This window comes from Cololabis saira, chromosome 14 (genome assembly GCF_033807715.1).
Source record: "Cololabis saira isolate AMF1-May2022 chromosome 14, fColSai1.1, whole genome shotgun sequence".
NCBI classification, from domain to species: domain Eukaryota; kingdom Metazoa; phylum Chordata; class Actinopteri; order Beloniformes; family Belonidae; genus Cololabis; species Cololabis saira.
In genome coordinates this window covers 28739484-28755928 of record NC_084600.1, presented here as the reverse complement: position 1 = coordinate 28755928, position 16445 = coordinate 28739484, and the positions used below count along the sequence as shown (strand labels likewise).

The window sequence follows — 16445 nt, the reverse complement described above, 5'->3', positions numbered from 1 at the left end:
TTGGTGGTGGTGGAACGCCAAAATAATTACTTAATGGCGCTTGCTTCTTGGACATTTTGACGAGATGTGTCGTTGTCGGGGTTTGTTCAGTAAAGCTGATTCTTACCTCTCTGCCCAACCCACCACCGCCACGAGCATGGAGGGGGAGTAAGGACGCGCTGTGATTGGCCAGTACCAACTTTGAGTGGCAGTTCTGGGGAAAAGCTCTCGCAATAGATTTTTTAATATTAGTATTCTGGTCTGGCCACAACCAATAATATGAGCCCCATAGCTGTTGGTACGCAAAAGCGCTTCGCAGCACAAGATTGACAGCGCACTGTGGATTTTGACGGCGCATGCGCTCTGGCGGCCCACTTATGTGCAGCCCTGTCTATATGATCACTGTAAGATGTGTGTGTCCATGGATGTATTGTTGCATCAGAGAGATTGATGTGCAGACGGCGGGTAGCATCTGCAGTCGTGCCGACTCTTTACAGGTCGGTGGTGGTTGAGAGCATTGAGCCAAGAGGCGACGCTCTTCCTTAGAGCGGTTGAGGAGATCAACTCTCGTAGTCGAGTCGCTCCTCCACATCTAGAGGAGCCGGGTGAAGCGGTTCAGGCATCTCGTCAGGACGCCACCCTGGCGCCACCACGGGGAGGTGTTTTCATATGTCCAGCCGCAGGAGGCCCCGCGGCAGATCAGGACACGTTAGCGGGATTGCATCTCTCGGATGACTTGGGAACGCGTCAGTATCCCCCTGGAGAAGGTGGAAGCTGTTTGTTTACAGTGTGTATGGGATTAAAGCCAATTCTAGTTTTGTCAAGCTTTGCTTGAACAGGTTGGTGGCGAGCGTCATGCAACGACTCCCACAAAAGCATTTAAAAGCCACTCATCGACGTAGTCAAGATGGTCGGCATGGATACGGAGCAATGGTTTGAAAGGGCTCTCACCTCGGTTGGGTTAAGGGTTGAAGCCTTTTAAACCCTCAAGAGTAACGGCGTGTGAGGCTCTCTCTCCCACGCCAGTGACGCCGTTATGGATGCATTTTGTTGACGCCTGTCTGTTTGTCTCCAGGCATTGGGAGCACATTGACGCCAACGTGTTCCTCTGTAAATGGCTGCACCACCTGCACCACCTGTAGCAGTCATCCACCACTTCAAAATCTGATTGTTTGTGTGGGTTTTTCATGCATGTGGGAGTCTAAAGCGCACGTGAGAGGAAAACAAGAGCAGCTATTTGCTCCGACTGTACACACAGTGGCAGGAACTGGACCTGGACAGGGAGGCGGCGGGACACGTCTCACTAGGGTGGAGGGTTGTGAAGATGAACGGATGGTGTCTTTCTGATTCATGAGCCGGACTCAGCAACCCGATGGTGCACCTCTTCATCATCTGCAGACTTTTACTGTAGGACTGCTGGACTGCGTGAGCTGTTCTGGTTTGAGAAGCATGACGACAGTTTCAGAAATGTCAGGTTTCCATCGCAGTTGTCATGTCAGGTTTGGTCCTCCAGGTCCTCGTCCTCCACTGCAGTTTCACCGCCTCTGAGTGGAGGATTAATTACACTGACATTTATCTGGTTGTGAATACATGTGGATGAGCATCTCTTGATATCAACACAAAAACACGCCGGTGCTGGTGTGGGAAATTAAAAAAAAAGAGGCTCTGGATAATATATGTTTGATTTATTCGTCAAAAACCAGCTGATGCCGCTGAAATGAATGTTTCTGTCAAATCTGTCATGGACGGTTTTTATTCTGCAAGCTTTAACCCCCGAAGGCCTGATGCAAACATCTGTGAGACCTCTGCACCCAGATGTGTGAATGTGTCTGTGGGTGCAGGAGCTGTGTGAGGACCCCCACCTGTTCGTCGACGGCATCAGTGCGCACGACCTCCATCAGGGGCAGCTGGGTAACTGCTGGTTCGTTGCTGCGTGTTCCAGTTTGGCCTCCAGAGAGTCCCTGTGGCAAAAGGTGAGTCTCTGCATGTGAGTTTGTCGTGCCCCCCACCCCCTCACCCCCTTTTAAAACATAATAACCTGACGTGCTGCAGGTGTCACAGGAGGCTGTTGTTCCTGCGACCACTCGTGTAAAACATTTCACTGCTGCCTAAATGTCACAACTGGGATGGACCGAACTACCGGAGACCTGGACTCTGCATCCACCCACCAGCCCATCCATCCACCCATCCATCCATCCACCCATCTAACCACCCACCCACCCACTCATTCATTCATCTATCCAATCATCCATCCATCCATTCATCCATCCATCCATCCATCCATCCATCCATCCATCCATCCATCCAACCACCCACCCACTCATTCATTCATCTATCCAATCATCCATCCATCCATTCATCCACCCACCCACCCACTCATTCATTCATCTATCCAATCATCCATCCATCCATTCATCCACCCACCCATCCCTTCATTATTACATCTATCCACCCACCAGTCCAACCCCCCATCATCCATCAATCCATCCACCCACTCATCCATCCATCCATCCATCCATCCATCCATCCATTCATCCACCCACCCATCCCTTCATTATTACATCTATCCACCCACCAGTCCAACCCCCCATCATCCATCCATTCGTCCACCCAACTCGTGTGTCTAGATTTTCTTTTCTAATGCTTTCAAAGCTTTTGTTGACCTCCACCTCCAAAATGCTGTTCTCTGAGTGCAGTGATGCTTTAGGAGGACGGCAGCAGACTGGAACCCTCGGCCTTGTGGTCCCTTAAGTTGGACACTTTTCAAATAAACGGTTTCCTTTGCAATTCCAGTTTGTTTTGCCGCTGGTGTTACAGTTTAGTAACGAAGCAAAGCTTCAGATTTTCATCGTAATCAGGGTTTCCATTTACCCATATTAATCTCACAAGCATATTCTCTTCTTTTGTGAGTTTGAAAAGTCTTCACAAAAGTTGCTGTTTCCGGGGGCACGGTGGCGCAGCTGCTAGTGCAGCCGTCTCACAGCAAGAAGGTCCTGGGTTCGATTCCCGCCGGGGACGCTGTGGGCGCTGAAGTGCGTGTTAGTTCCCCCATGACTTCAGTGCCCACACCATGGGTGGGGTTGGCGAAAGGATCTTTCTGTGTGGAGTTTGTATGTTCTCCCCGTGTTCCCCTGGGTAGCTAGTGTGAGCTACCCTCACAAAAACATGCAGCAGTCCTGGGTTATACATGCCCCCTCTGGCCAACCGGGGCGCCAGATGGGGTGGGGAGGATCCGGTCAGAATAACGTGATCCTTCCACGCGCTACGTCCGGCCAGAGAAACCCCACCCTGCCTGTTGAAAAGATGTGGCCTGCTCACTCCTCAGGTTAAAGAGGAGACCTGAGCTCAGTGCAGGGCCTTCCCGGGGTTGGTAGAAGATGGCAATGCCCAGGACTGTAGTTTAGGTAGAGCACTGGGTGATAAAAAAAATGGGGAAATTTTTTTTGAAAAAAAAAAAAAAAAGTTGCTGTTTCCTTCAGTTGTTCTGATAACAAGGTCGGTGTTAAAGACACACGGCTGTGATGCTGCAATGCTTTCTTACTTCAGACCCACACGTGAGTGTTTTTGACGTCAAGTTATTCACGTCGAGTTATTCCTTTTTCATCCAACAGCTTCCAGCTGAGGCCTCGTACTGCTGATGCAACGCCTTCAGCCCACTAAAGCTGAAAAAAAAACTAGCTTCAGTGCGGAGTCTTCTTGCTCGAAGAGTATATTATACACTTCACACTACAATAAATAAGTTTCAACAATTGTCCATTAAACCCATTTTGATCAAAAGTAAACAGGAATACTTACAGTAGCCCCCAGAGGCCAGAGTAACCATGAAGACCAGCAGCTCTGAGGCCGGATGGGAACCCAGTGGATGCAGGTCTTATCAGAGTACCTGCAGGAGTAAGTGATGAATGAATATACAAAGATGCAGATGAACACTCCTAAAGTCGTCCCTCCCTGCTGACTACACATCAACTGATGCAACAGTTCCTCTCTAGTCGTTGTGTAACTACCACATCATACCTTTTAATACAGATATCAGTGTACTTAAGCAACAATAGTGAAGCGTACTTACCCACCAGGAAATCTGCATCACCGCTCAGCGTCCGGAGTCGTGGCAAGTTACAGATTATCCAGGAGGACTTCTGCTACCCTCAGGGGAGATGTAACCCCTCTGGTGGGCCTTGGGTCTACGCTGGGGCCCCCGATCAGCTGGGCATCCGGGCATGGGCCAAAGCCTGCCCTCAGCAGCCACTCGCACCTCATAGCCCCCAGCTCATATGCCCCCTCCTCCAGCTGATGCGTGAGCGCAGAACCACATCATTTGTTTAGGCCGAGCTCAGCCGGGCCACATGGGTGAAGACCTAGCACCAAACCCCTCCCTCCGGCCCGTCTCCATGTTAGGCCCCCGGTAACCCACGCCTGAGTCGGGGGACACTGTGCTCCTTCTTCCAGGAACAGTTTGTTCTGGGAGACCCAGCCGAGGGCCGTGTCCCCCGACCACGCATCTCCTGGGATCAGTCAGGCACGCAAACCGCTCCGGCACCACCAGGTCTTCCTCACCAGCAGATGGTGGTGCGTGTTTTTGTTTGATAGATTTGTCTCTTCTTTCCCACAACTGCTCTGAATCAACGTTTTTCGTCCAAGTCTACATCTACGCGACAGAGGAGCTTTAAACCTGATGTTTTTCTTTCTACACGTCGAGCTTTCCAACTTTGCGATGGCGGGTGGCGAAGGTCTCAGAGCAGCCTTTGTTTTGGGATATTCATCCGCTGGGTCTCCTGTTATCCACCAGCTTCAATTCCTCTGGAGTCAAAAACAACCAGAGCAGCTCCCGCAGGAGACGCTTCTCCCCTGAGACAGGATGCTGCTACTTCAAAACACTTTGCTGTTGCTTTTACACTAATCGCCTGCCAAAACAGCTCCTAAAGTGTAGCTTCGTATTAGAGCCCTTCTACGACTATAATCCGCATGGGAGAGCACCAGCGGGCTGATTTCTTTAACTGTTGGACAAAGGGGGGGGGGGGGGGGGGCATGCAAGAGTGACCAGAAGGATGCATAGCAATGTGGACAATTAATGATATTCTATATTCCTGCATTGGAAACCTGCAGAGGAGATCGATGTTAATTGAGACCCCTGAGAATGGGTCGACCAGTCTACGTGGAAATGGTCTCGGCCTCTCGGCGCGTCACGTTTTCAGGTGGCGAGTTAGTCGAGTCAAGATGTGACAAGATACGACCGTGAATCCTCCCGACGTCTCGAGCCGTTTTCCTTTTCGCTCACACTTCGTCAGACTCGAGGGTGAGGAAGAGGAGGAAGAGGGGGAGGAGGAGGCTGAGAGTCTGTCGGGGTCGCCATGCCAGACGGATGGAGAGGCGGCAGGAACCTGGTCCCTTCTCTGCCGGGGAACGCTCGCACACACATGCACACACATGCACACACATGCACACTGTCTCTCTGCAGGACCTCCCGGGGGATTCAGCGCCAACAAACCCTTCAAGGCTTCCGGAGAGGGAGGACGGCATGTCTGCTCATCTCACAAGCCCAGAGAAGCATCCAAACTCATGCATCAATGTTTCATTAATATTTAGATCTTTATCCCCGAATCACAGGAAACAGAGACGTGAAGAGTTTTTACAGGATGTCAGTTTACTTGTATCTTGCAGGGAGTAACACATATAGCACATGTAAGAACTACAAGCATCAGCTTCTGCCTTTAAAATGACATAAGCACACGACAGGAGGTTTATTTACGCTGTCGGAGTCTCAGCTGTCTGCAGTGAAGGTGATGGAGCAGTCGACGGTCTCCGGGCTGCAGCCCTCCGCGAATGCAAACAGGAAGTACATCACCTTCCTCACCTTAGCCAGCTCGGCGATCCTCTCGCCGAACTCGGCCGTGTCGGCTTCGTAGGAGTGGACGGGTGCATCGGAGGCGTCGCCCAGCTCCCTCCAGAAGACCCCGGCGGGCTCCAGCAGCTGCCGCGTCATCAGGTGGGTGAGATCGGGCGTCCAGAGCTGCGAGGTGGCGGTGACGGTGAGGCGCCCCGGCTGCGCCAGCTGCACCGTCCAGTGGGAGAACCGGAGGGACTGCTGGGAGAAATCCAGCCGGTACACGGCCTCGTTGGGCTGCAGCAGGCGCTCGCCCTCCTGCCTCTTCTGGCTGCGCTGCTGCAGGGACTGGACCCGCAGGCGCATCACCTCCGTTAGCTGGGTGTCCAGCCGGAAGGGCAGCTCCGTCTTCTTAGACATGCTGGGACGGCTCACAGCAGCAGGGAGAGGTCGGCACCAACCACAGCCCTGGGTCAGATCAGCAGCTGTCTTCAACCCAGGAGTCTTTACCTCTTAATGCCTGTCTTCCTGCAGACTTGCACGGTTCGTGCACGTCCACGTCCCGGAGGCGTCAGCAGCGGTGGGTGGGTCTTGCCTGAAGCTACGGATGAGCCAGGAGAAAACAAGATCTAATTACATTTGCAGTCAAAAATCAGGGCCGGCCCGCGGGGAGCTGTGCTCAGGACTGTTTGTCACACATTTGTTTGCTCTCGCCTTCGCTTGCTGAGTCACAGCTCCTTGACTCTCACGTGCCAAGTGTTTAAAGGGCCGCACTTTATAAAAGTAAGGAAGTCCCCTGTGTCAGCTTTGGACCAGAGCCGAGTGAGGCTCTGTTTTAGCCGTCTACTGGCGGCGGTGGAAGACGTCGTCAGGTGAACCGGATCGCAGAGCTCAGCTCCTGCATGGCGACTCACAACTCGGAGTTCCCTGTTGTCAGGACGGAGACGGAGTGCAGCACAGATTGCCTCCCGGAGGACCACAGGGTGACTCTGAGGTTTCTGTGGTGCAGTGCTCCTGTTTTGTTCCAATCTTCCTCCCCCTAACCGAGCCGGTCCTCTGGAGACGCCGGACTCGCCGTCAGCAGAGCTCCGGCTCCTGCAGAGGTCTGGCAGGATCTGCTGTTCGGCTGGCGCCCGTTTGGACCCCGTCACCGACGTGATGGACGGTTTATATCTCAGCTGGTGTTCCAGCGTCTTCCTGCAGGTCACCTTCTCATCAGCGGCCCCCAGGGTCAGTGGCATCATGGGAAAGCGTGACACACATCAGACAGCACTTATCCCACTGTTCATGAGCTGCTTTGATTTCATGTTTTCAACATGAATGAATAAAAGTTACAAACACGGTCATAAATGAGTCGGGCAACTTCAGAAACAACGTCTCTCCCTCCTCGACTACTGATCTTGGTCGATAATTAACCTTTACAGAGCAACTTCAGACCCTTTGTGGGAGAAATGTGAAGGTTCCTCTGCGCTAACTACTCACCGATCACCAGTGTCTTTCATGCGCTTCCTGTCATGTGGTCCAAGTAAACTATTTTATAGCGACCAGAAATAGGACCAAACAGATTCATGGAGTGTGTGAATGACTGGAAGAGACAAAAATATGATTTTACAACCTGTAATCAAGAAAAGTATGAAAGTATGATGGAACAATTATATATATATATATATATATATATATATATATATATATATATATATATATAATACAAAAAGACAATACTTGATAATATTCAATAAATATAGATCTTTAAATAAAGTTTATATATTAATATAATATAAAAATAAATAAATAAACAATCAATATCCGGTCTGAATGGTCAGAATCTAAGTCTATAATTCAATGTTTGGAGGTAAATGTTGTATGGGGAAAAAACACGCCCAGAATGTCCAAATATGAAACGGTCCAAGACAAAAATCCTTCTTTGAATGTCCAGGAAATGTAGAACAGGAAAACCAAAGGGATTGTTTCCTACCACCGTGTGGTTGGTCGGTAGCTCGCCATCAAGTTATGGGGTTGACAAATAACCTGACCGTCGAGTAAAGGAAAAAGTAAATATTTCTTGTTGAAATCGCTCAACAAATTGAGCCAGAGTGCCAGTGAGTAGCAGCATGAAGCAGGAGGAAGTGACATAGGGTGGTCTGAACTTAAAGCCACTAGTAGCAGGGTCTCATGGGCTACATCAGGGTCTCATGGGCTACATCAGGGTCTCATGGGCTACATCAGGGTCTCGTGGGCTACATCAGGGTCTCGTGGGCTACATCAGGGTCTCGTGGGCTACACCAGGGTCTCGTGGGCTACACCAGGGTCTCGTGGGCTACATCAGGGTCTCATGGGCTACATCAGGGTCTCATGGGCTACATCAGGGTCTCGTGGGCTACATCAGGGTCTCGTGGGCTACATCACACCTTTCTTTCCTAAACTCACTCCATGTTTGAAGTCTCAAAAGAGCGGAGGGTCCAAATGAGTCGAGGGTCCACACCACCAGTCTTTTTTTGCCAGAGAAGCGTGAGGCAGCCGTGTCTCGGTGCCGCTGTTGTTGCCACCTGATGAAGCCACATCTGTTGCTCTGCAACACTTTTTTCTTCTTCTTCTCTCTTTTTGTCTTTCCCCATCATCTGAATCTCCCTCTGTGGCACCAACCAGCCGTGTGTCCTCTTTCACCACATCCAGAAATCCACGGTGATGGTTTGAAAAGGCAAAAGGTCCAGATTCCCCTGGTCATGACTGTGACACCAATACTTTCTGATTCTTGCATCTGTGTTGGGATTTTAAAGTACATCCCATCAAAATGGACCAGATTCCACAAAATGGAGGTTGGGCGGTGGTTGTTTCAGTGGACCACAGCAAGTGCAGCTCACACACACACACACTCACACACACACACACACACACACACACACACACACACACACACACACACTGCAGCTATCAGCTCCTGCTCATGTCCCATTACAGCTGGATTTACGACTGAGAGAGACGAGGTTATAAATTTGTTCCCAAACACTAAACGCATCAGCGGACACGAGGAGACATGATCTCACTCCGCCTGCCTGCTCCACCTTGACGTTGTTCACGCTCCGTGGAGCAACAAGCCAGAGTTTCCCTAACCTGCACCTCTGCTCTTCTTCTTCCACCTCGTCCCTCCAGGTCATCCCGGACTGGAAAGAGCAGGAGTGGGACTCGGAAAAACCAGAGTCCTACGCAGGGATTTTCCACTTCCGGTTCTGGCGCTTCGGTGACTGGGTGGACGTGGTGATTGACGACCGGCTGCCCACGGTGGACAACCAGCTCGTCTACTGCCACTCCAACGACAGTAACGAGTTCTGGAGCGCCCTGGTGGAGAAGGCCTACGCCAAGTCAGTGACGGCGCCAGCGAATACGCAGTCAGAGGTGCACAGACGCTGAAGCTCATCCTCTTCCTCTTCCTTTTCCTGCAGGGTTTATGGCTGCTACGAGGCTTTGGATGGGGGGAACACGGCCGATGCACTGGTGGACTTTACTGGGGGGGTTTCCGAGCCAGTGGACCTTTTGGAGGGTCAGATGGCGACGGATGAGGCAGCCCGGAACCAGCTGTTTGAACGAGTCCTCAAAGTCCACAACAGAGATGGCCTCATCAGCTGCTCCATCAGGGTGGGCTTGTTGTTGTTGTTGTTGATGTTGATGTCCAGCTGCAGAGACCTTCCTCTTTCAGACTGCATTAACTAAAGTTAGAACTGATGCTAAAGTTGGTTGAGACAGCACACTCGTCTCTGTTGATCCTGTTAGAGCTTAGTGGTGCATTGGCGCCAAAGATCAGAAAGTCTTACAACAGCATTTATAATCATCAAAGGTCTGGTTCAAGCGTTATTAATCTTTTTTTTTCTGTAGTATTTTATTTACCATCTAATCTCTTACAATTCACCCACTAATAGGGAGGTGAGCTGGGGTTAGTTTACCCTACTGATGATGTTTAGTTGCAATAGTAGCAACTAGGGCTGTCAAAGATAACGCGTTAATAACGCGTTAACTTAACGTCCTCTTAACGCCGACAATTTTTTTAACGCACGATTAACGCGCAGAATAAACAAAAATATGGAGTCTTTTATTTTCCTCCATATGAGGTTAGACATAATTTTTTTTGTTTGTTTTTTGTTTTTAATTTATTAACATACAGTGCAAACGATGACAAAAGACAGCATCAGTGTGTGTGTGTGTGTGTGTGTGTGTGTGTGTGTGTGTGTGTGTGTGTGTGTGTGTGTGTGTGTGTGTGTGTGCGTGCCGTGTTTGAGTGTAAATAAGGTGATGAAAATAGATACATAAATTGAGAATATTGATTCGAGAGTGAACAAATAAATAATTATCATATAGAGTGGTGTAGCATGATATCATATAAATATAGTAATATCCTAATATAACATAATTTGTATAAAATATAACATATAACCAAATTATATCACCATACTACAATATAATACTATAGTTTAACATCCCAAGAGATTTCATAACTTAATATAATAATATAATAAGCGTTATTAACCTGATTTATGGAAATTATGTTTCTTCCAACCAAACATACTTCATTTATGGCGTTCCACAGGGTTCTGGACTGGGACCATGTTTATTCTCGATATAATGTACATGTGGCGTAGATTGTTGCTCTGACACACATCTCTGTTTATTTGTGAAGCCTGAAGGGACTTAGCAGTTAGCAAAAACCTGGATGGAGAGTAATGTTCCACCGGTAAATTCTGCCAAACTCAGATAGTTGGTTCACTGTCTAACCAGGCATTAACTTTGGATGGCGGGACACCAGCTTCCAGCACAATTGTGAGAAATTTTGGAGTTATTTTTGACCAGAATTTGTCTTTTCACTCTCATCTTAAACGGGTCAGTAGAGCAGTCTTCTTTTAGCTGCATATTATTACCAAAATCTGGAGCATCTTGTCCCAAATTGGATGAGCTGGTACTTGTGTTTATCACTTCAAGGCTTGATTATTGAAACCCCATTCTAGCTGGTTGAACTGATGAATCCCATTAAAATCTGACAGTTGATTCAAGCCAGGAGCGTTCACATTTGTCTTGTTTTAGTTTCCCTTCACCAGCTTCCTGTAAAAGTTCAAATTCGGTATAAAATCCACCGTATAACTTACAAAGCTCTTAGAAGCATAGCTCCATCCTCCAGTTCTCCATCCCTGAGAGATGGGATCATCCTCTTGGGGTTCCCTGACACAGCTGAGCCCCAGGTAAACATCTATGTTGGGCCCCATGGCAATCCATGAGCCCGACCACATGCATGGAGAGTTGTGGCCTTCTTGAATTTAGTAAAGAGCCTCCAGGCATGTCTCCTGTGATGCCAGCTGATTGACAAGTTTTCCTCGTAGCACAGCCCATTTAAGGACCTTTCTTAGGCACTCATATGCATTGTTTCCATCCCTTTTTGCGTTGTTGTGGCCTGAGATTAGTCCAGACTTGAGGGTCCCTGATGTGAAGGCCGACACACCAAACCCCCCCCAGTCAGACAGGCCACTAAACCGCCCTGTTGTGATGTTTCCCAGGCAACCACAGTGGAAGACATGGAGGCACGGCTGGACTGCGGTTTGGTCAAAGGCCACGCCTACGCGGTGACGGACGTCCGTAAGGTGCGGCTGGGTCACGGACTCTTGGCCTTTTTCAAGTCGGAGAAGCTACACATGATCCGTATGAGGAACCCCTGGGGAGAGAAGGAGTGGAGTGGCCCTTGGAGCGACGGGTAATCACCACGCTGCCACTTACAGGCACGGATGACCGACTGCAGCTCTCAAAGCCTCAAGCCTGTGCCGTAAAAGCTCTGAGCCGTCTTCATCGCTCGTTTCCAATATTACAGAATGAAATCTTCATTAGACGTGTAACATTTCCAAAACAAACAATGATTTCATTTTGAAATGTGTGACCTCGTTCAAACGATTTAAACTCATTTATTTTCTAAAATGTCAAAGTGAGCGTTTCCTCCAGGCCCTTTAAAGTTTAACACGCTCATTTCTAAGAGACTGCATGTAACAAATGACCAACAGCAAACGACTGCATGAAAACCAACCCATTTGTAATGCGCACAGTGTAGACGAGAGAGCAGAATGGCCAGAAATGTCATGGAAGACGATAAAAAATGGAAATGCAATCAGCCTAATGGTCCTCACACTGAATAAGATTGAAGAAATTCAACTCTGTCGGAGGGCTGCTTGCTTGTTTCAGCTGTCTCCTTCCACTTATCCTTCCCCCCGCGTCTCACTGGGATGGAGAAGACCGAGATAAACATGCTTCCTGTGCGTCTCCGCCGGTGAGTCGTGAGCTATCAGACTCTGGAACAAACAGGGAGGTGGTAAAGCTGGATAATAACAGCGTCTGAATAATTTATATGGCCGAGAGACACAGATGTCATTACGGAGACGCAAATCATTTACTCACTTGTCACTTAATAATTTAGTCGTGGTTTGATTAAACTTGTTACTGTTAATGGAGGCCGGCCGGCTGCTGGGACGTGCACGTCTGATGGCGATTATAAAGACCCAAAGCGATGCATCCAGTGAGCAGCCGTGATTGCCCGGAGCCGTTGATGTTTAAAGAAACGTACGACAACGAATCAAAAACACGTTGAGCAGTATGGAAAAAGTGTTGCTATGGAAACCTGAGGCGCCAGAGAATAAATCAATAATGGAACAAATTGAGAGGAATAAGTTTTATATGAGTAAATGGTACCTGGATGGAGCGCTTTTGATATCTACTTAGTGGGTGTGGCGTCCCCAAGTGTCTTCATTGTGTGGACGTCAGGGCCAGAGAGCTCGTCTGATTCCGGCACAAAGACGTGTAAACATAACGTTTTAATAAGTGAATGCGAGCCAAGTGAGCTTCTCAGAATAATAAAGCATACCTCCTTAGCTTAGATCTTCAGGGATTACTGTACACCTTATAGTAAACACTTGAGCAGCTCCTAAACGCCAATAAATAAACCAGAGACGAGCAAAAATACGATGAACTGCTGTCAAGAAGAATACAGTTGATTCCACATCCCAACCTGAAAACCTTTCAGCTCCCTCCACCGCTGAAACGCCCCTCCGACATTCACCCTTTTTATTTCCAGACCAGCACACTCACTTTCATTCTTTTTGGTTTGCTTCTCTGCAACAGTCTTCTTCTGCGCGCTTTGCTTACGTGTGTTGACAGTAACTGCCGGAGAAGAAATATGCAACTTTTTTTCTAACAGTGTGCTCCTGAGCTGAATGGGGGGGCGCCCTGGCGTAGGGTGTGACTATTTGTTCTAGTGTGGTGCTCGATGATGGATTCCTGCAGTAATTTCCTGTCCGTGTGGTTTTATCGGCAGTTCGTGAACGACGGCTCCTGATGTGGTTTCTCTGTGACAGATCCGAGGTCACGGGTGTCCAACCTCGGCTTGCGCTCTCGCCATTTATCAATCTCAACAGCAACACATTGTGGATGAAAGGATATAGAAACACCATGGAATCACTCCTTGAAGAACATTTTCAAAATTTCACAGATTTTTCTCGCATATTTGTTGACAAACTGGATCTTCTGCCTGAAAATGGCTTTTGCACCAAATCATAAAACTTTGTTTTCCTTCCTTCCTTACGAACGCTAAATAAGTCCTGGAATATACCGCGGTCCTGAGATACAGGATTGGATCTGACCAGGGACTTTACGAAGGTCACACACGATCATCGGTGGCGTTTTTAGAGGAACAATTGATCTTTTATGTTTTGATGTAAAAATATTTATTTAATCTCAAAGGAGACTTTCAGGTATTCCAGTAAAAAATGTTTAAAAGAAGATTATTATTGTTAAGTTATGATGTATTGTTATCTCCTGCTGATTAACATACATTTCTGACCGATTATCACAAACATGTTTTGCATAAATCCTAATCAGAAAATGAAATAAGCTTGTGTTGAAACGCCAGTTTATTACTTTAAGTAACTTTAATTGTGCATCTGAACGTGGCACAACTGAGTTTTGTTTAATTATTTACTTTTCTGCCATGTTCCTAAAAAGAAACACGTTTATACTGATTAAAATGTGTGAAGTTAGAAACAAAGCTCCGCCTTCAGAATAAACTTGTTTTCAATCACGCGTTCTTTCATTGATGTCTTTTCTTTTCTCGCTGCAGTTCGGAGGAGTGGAACAAAGTGAGCAAGAGCGAGCGGGAGAAGCTGGGCGTCACCGTTCAGGACGACGGCGAGTTCTGGTGAGAGCATCAGATGTGCCGATTGGTTCGGGTTCGGGAGCCTGAATGAGTCATCTCTTTCCACAGAAATGTCCTGCTAGCGGTTCGCTCTTCCAGTTCTAGCTAACATCCAAAAACCACTCAGACTTTTTAAAGTCAGAACGGGAGCGAGGACTTTTGCTTCCATCTACAGGATTAAATACTCTCAGATGAGCCGCGAGTGCACAAAAGCAAATGTGAAGAAGATGTTGGGGGGGAATGTTCAAGTAAAGTTGCTGATTCATCAACAAAAGCTTTGCTGTGGTAACGGTTTGCTCTGATCTGGTCTTGTTTCCTCTGCTGCACCTGCACAAGATCTTCTTCTTCCCCTCTAGTCGGTATCCACTCCTTCCGGTCTTTCTTCTCCTCTTTACCTGCCCTCCTGCAGGATGACGTTCGATGACTTCTGCCAGTACTTCACGGACCTGATCCTCTGCCGCCTGATCAACACGTCCTACCTGAGCATCCACAAGACCTGGGAGGAGGAGGTGATAAGGGGCTCCTGGGTCCCCCGGCAGGACCCGCTACGCAACCGGTCCGGCGGCTGCATCAACCACAAAGCCAGCTTCCTGCAGAACCCTCAGGTTGCTTCCCGTGCTCCCATACGTCCCGAGAGGTGCGCCACCAGTGCTGAGGTGTAAAGTGATGTTTTTCTTCTTCTTCTCACCCCCCAGTACGTGTTTGATGTGAAGAAGGTGGAGGATGAGGTGCTGATCTGCTTACAGCAGAAGGAGAAGAGAGCCACGCCCAAGGAAGGAAAAGGGGAGAATCTGGCTATCGGCTTCGATATTCACCTGGTAACAAAAAAAATAAATAAATAAAAAAAGATGCACCACAGCAGGTTAAACGTGTGGACGTAAAGTTTCCTCCTCCTGCAGGTTGAGCTGAACCGGAAGTACCGGATGCACACGGCCCAGCAGAAAGTAGCAGGCTCCATCTACATCAACTCGCGCTGCGTCTTCCTCAGGAAGGAGCTCAAGGAGGGCCGCTACGTCATCATCCCCACAACCTTCGACCCCGGGCAGCAGGGCGAGTTCCTGCTCCGTGTCTTCACTGACGTGCCTTCGGACTGCAAGTAAATATGACGTCATCTTTGGGGAAAAAAGAAGGAAAGATCTGCACGTCAAGTTAAAAAGTGTTCAGATTCAAAACATCGACTGTCGGGCCAAAAGGTCTGAGCGCCCACGTTGACGTCCCGCCCTTTTATTTTCTGTCAACTTGTCAGAATTTCATGACATCATGGACAAAGAAGAGCTGAATTACTTCTATGTAGCAATACCACTCCTGACCACACAGGGGCACATGGATCTGCTGTCTTGACATGAAAGCTGCAGATAATGCGTTTATCACACCCCTTGTTATGTCACTTCGTCCCACTAGATGTGCATTGGTTTTGTTTTTTAGCAGGAACTGACGCACGATGCTGCCCCCATGTAGCCACCTGTGGCATTGCAGCATAACTTTAAGCCAATAAAACAAACGCGTGCTGGATAGTGAGAAATAGTAACAAAACTAATGATAATTAAAGCTGCAAGCAGCAATGAACGGGCCCTCGCACGTGCAATTTTCACCAATAAAGGTCAAGGAATCAAAACTAATCCGATGTCACCACCCATGACTCTTTATGTCAAACCATTCAAAAATTATGGCAGAAAATAGGAATTATCAAATATCGACCAATCAGAAGAAGAGGCGGGGCTAATTCGCACCAATTATGGCAAAGGAGTCAAAGCCGAGTCCGATGACACCACCCACATGTTTTTATCACAACCTGTTCAAAGGTTATGGCAGAAAAATAGGATTTATAAAATATTGACCAATCAGCTACTAGTATCACTTCCTGTTTAACGTTGAAGTTTGACGCGGCGCCACGGCCACGCCATTTCACGAAAACTCACGATTTTGATAACCTTTCATCGTTAACGTCTTTTGTGTCCCCTGAGCGAGTTTTATGTCGAACGGACGATCCTGCTAGGAGGAGTTTGTTAAAGTACGACACGTGAAAATGGTATAAATTGCGCTAAAATTACACGATTAATTCAAAATGGCTGACTTCCTGTTCGGTTTCGGCCATGGCGCCAAGAGACTTTAAGTTTCGACATGATACAGGTGTGTACCGATTTTCGTGCATGTACGTCAAACCGTATTGTGGGGCTTGAAGCACAAAGTTTTCTAGGGGGCGCTGTTGAGCCATTAGGCCACGCCCATTAATGCAAACCATTAAATATCCAATTTTTCAACAGGCCTGGCTCACGTGCAAAATTTGGTGACTTTTGGGGCACGTTTAGGGGGGCAAAAAGGCCCTCATTTCGTAAAACAAAAACAAAAATTCCTACAGATACAATAGGGCCTTCGCACTTCGTCAGTGCTCAGGCCCTAATAAGTTATATTTGCATAGCACTTTGAGTGAGC

At 48.1% G+C, this 16445-nt stretch overlaps 2 protein-coding genes across 3 annotated transcripts in view; one reads left to right on the top strand and one right to left on the bottom strand.

Annotated features, from left to right (window-relative positions):
• capn5b (calpain 5b) overlaps positions 1-16445 on the top strand; it is a 47896-nt gene that overhangs the window by 25830 nt on the left and 5621 nt on the right. For both annotated transcript variants that reach the window (XM_061740329.1, XM_061740328.1), the window contains exons 3-10: positions 1821-1952; positions 8951-9159; positions 9241-9433; positions 11338-11531; positions 13938-14015; positions 14422-14617; positions 14708-14830; positions 14912-15108. In XM_061740329.1, coding sequence (XP_061596313.1) covers positions 1821-1952; positions 8951-9159; positions 9241-9433; positions 11338-11531; positions 13938-14015; positions 14422-14617; positions 14708-14830; positions 14912-15108 — 1322 coding nt within the window. The remainder of the gene's footprint in view (positions 1-1820; positions 1953-8950; positions 9160-9240; positions 9434-11337; positions 11532-13937; positions 14016-14421; positions 14618-14707; positions 14831-14911; positions 15109-16445) is intronic.
• ompb (olfactory marker protein b) lies at positions 5687-6229 on the bottom strand. Its single transcript, XM_061740330.1, has one exon. The coding sequence runs from the start codon at positions 6218-6220 to the stop codon at positions 5738-5740; it is 483 nt and encodes a 160-aa protein (XP_061596314.1). The 5' UTR covers positions 6221-6229; the 3' UTR covers positions 5687-5737.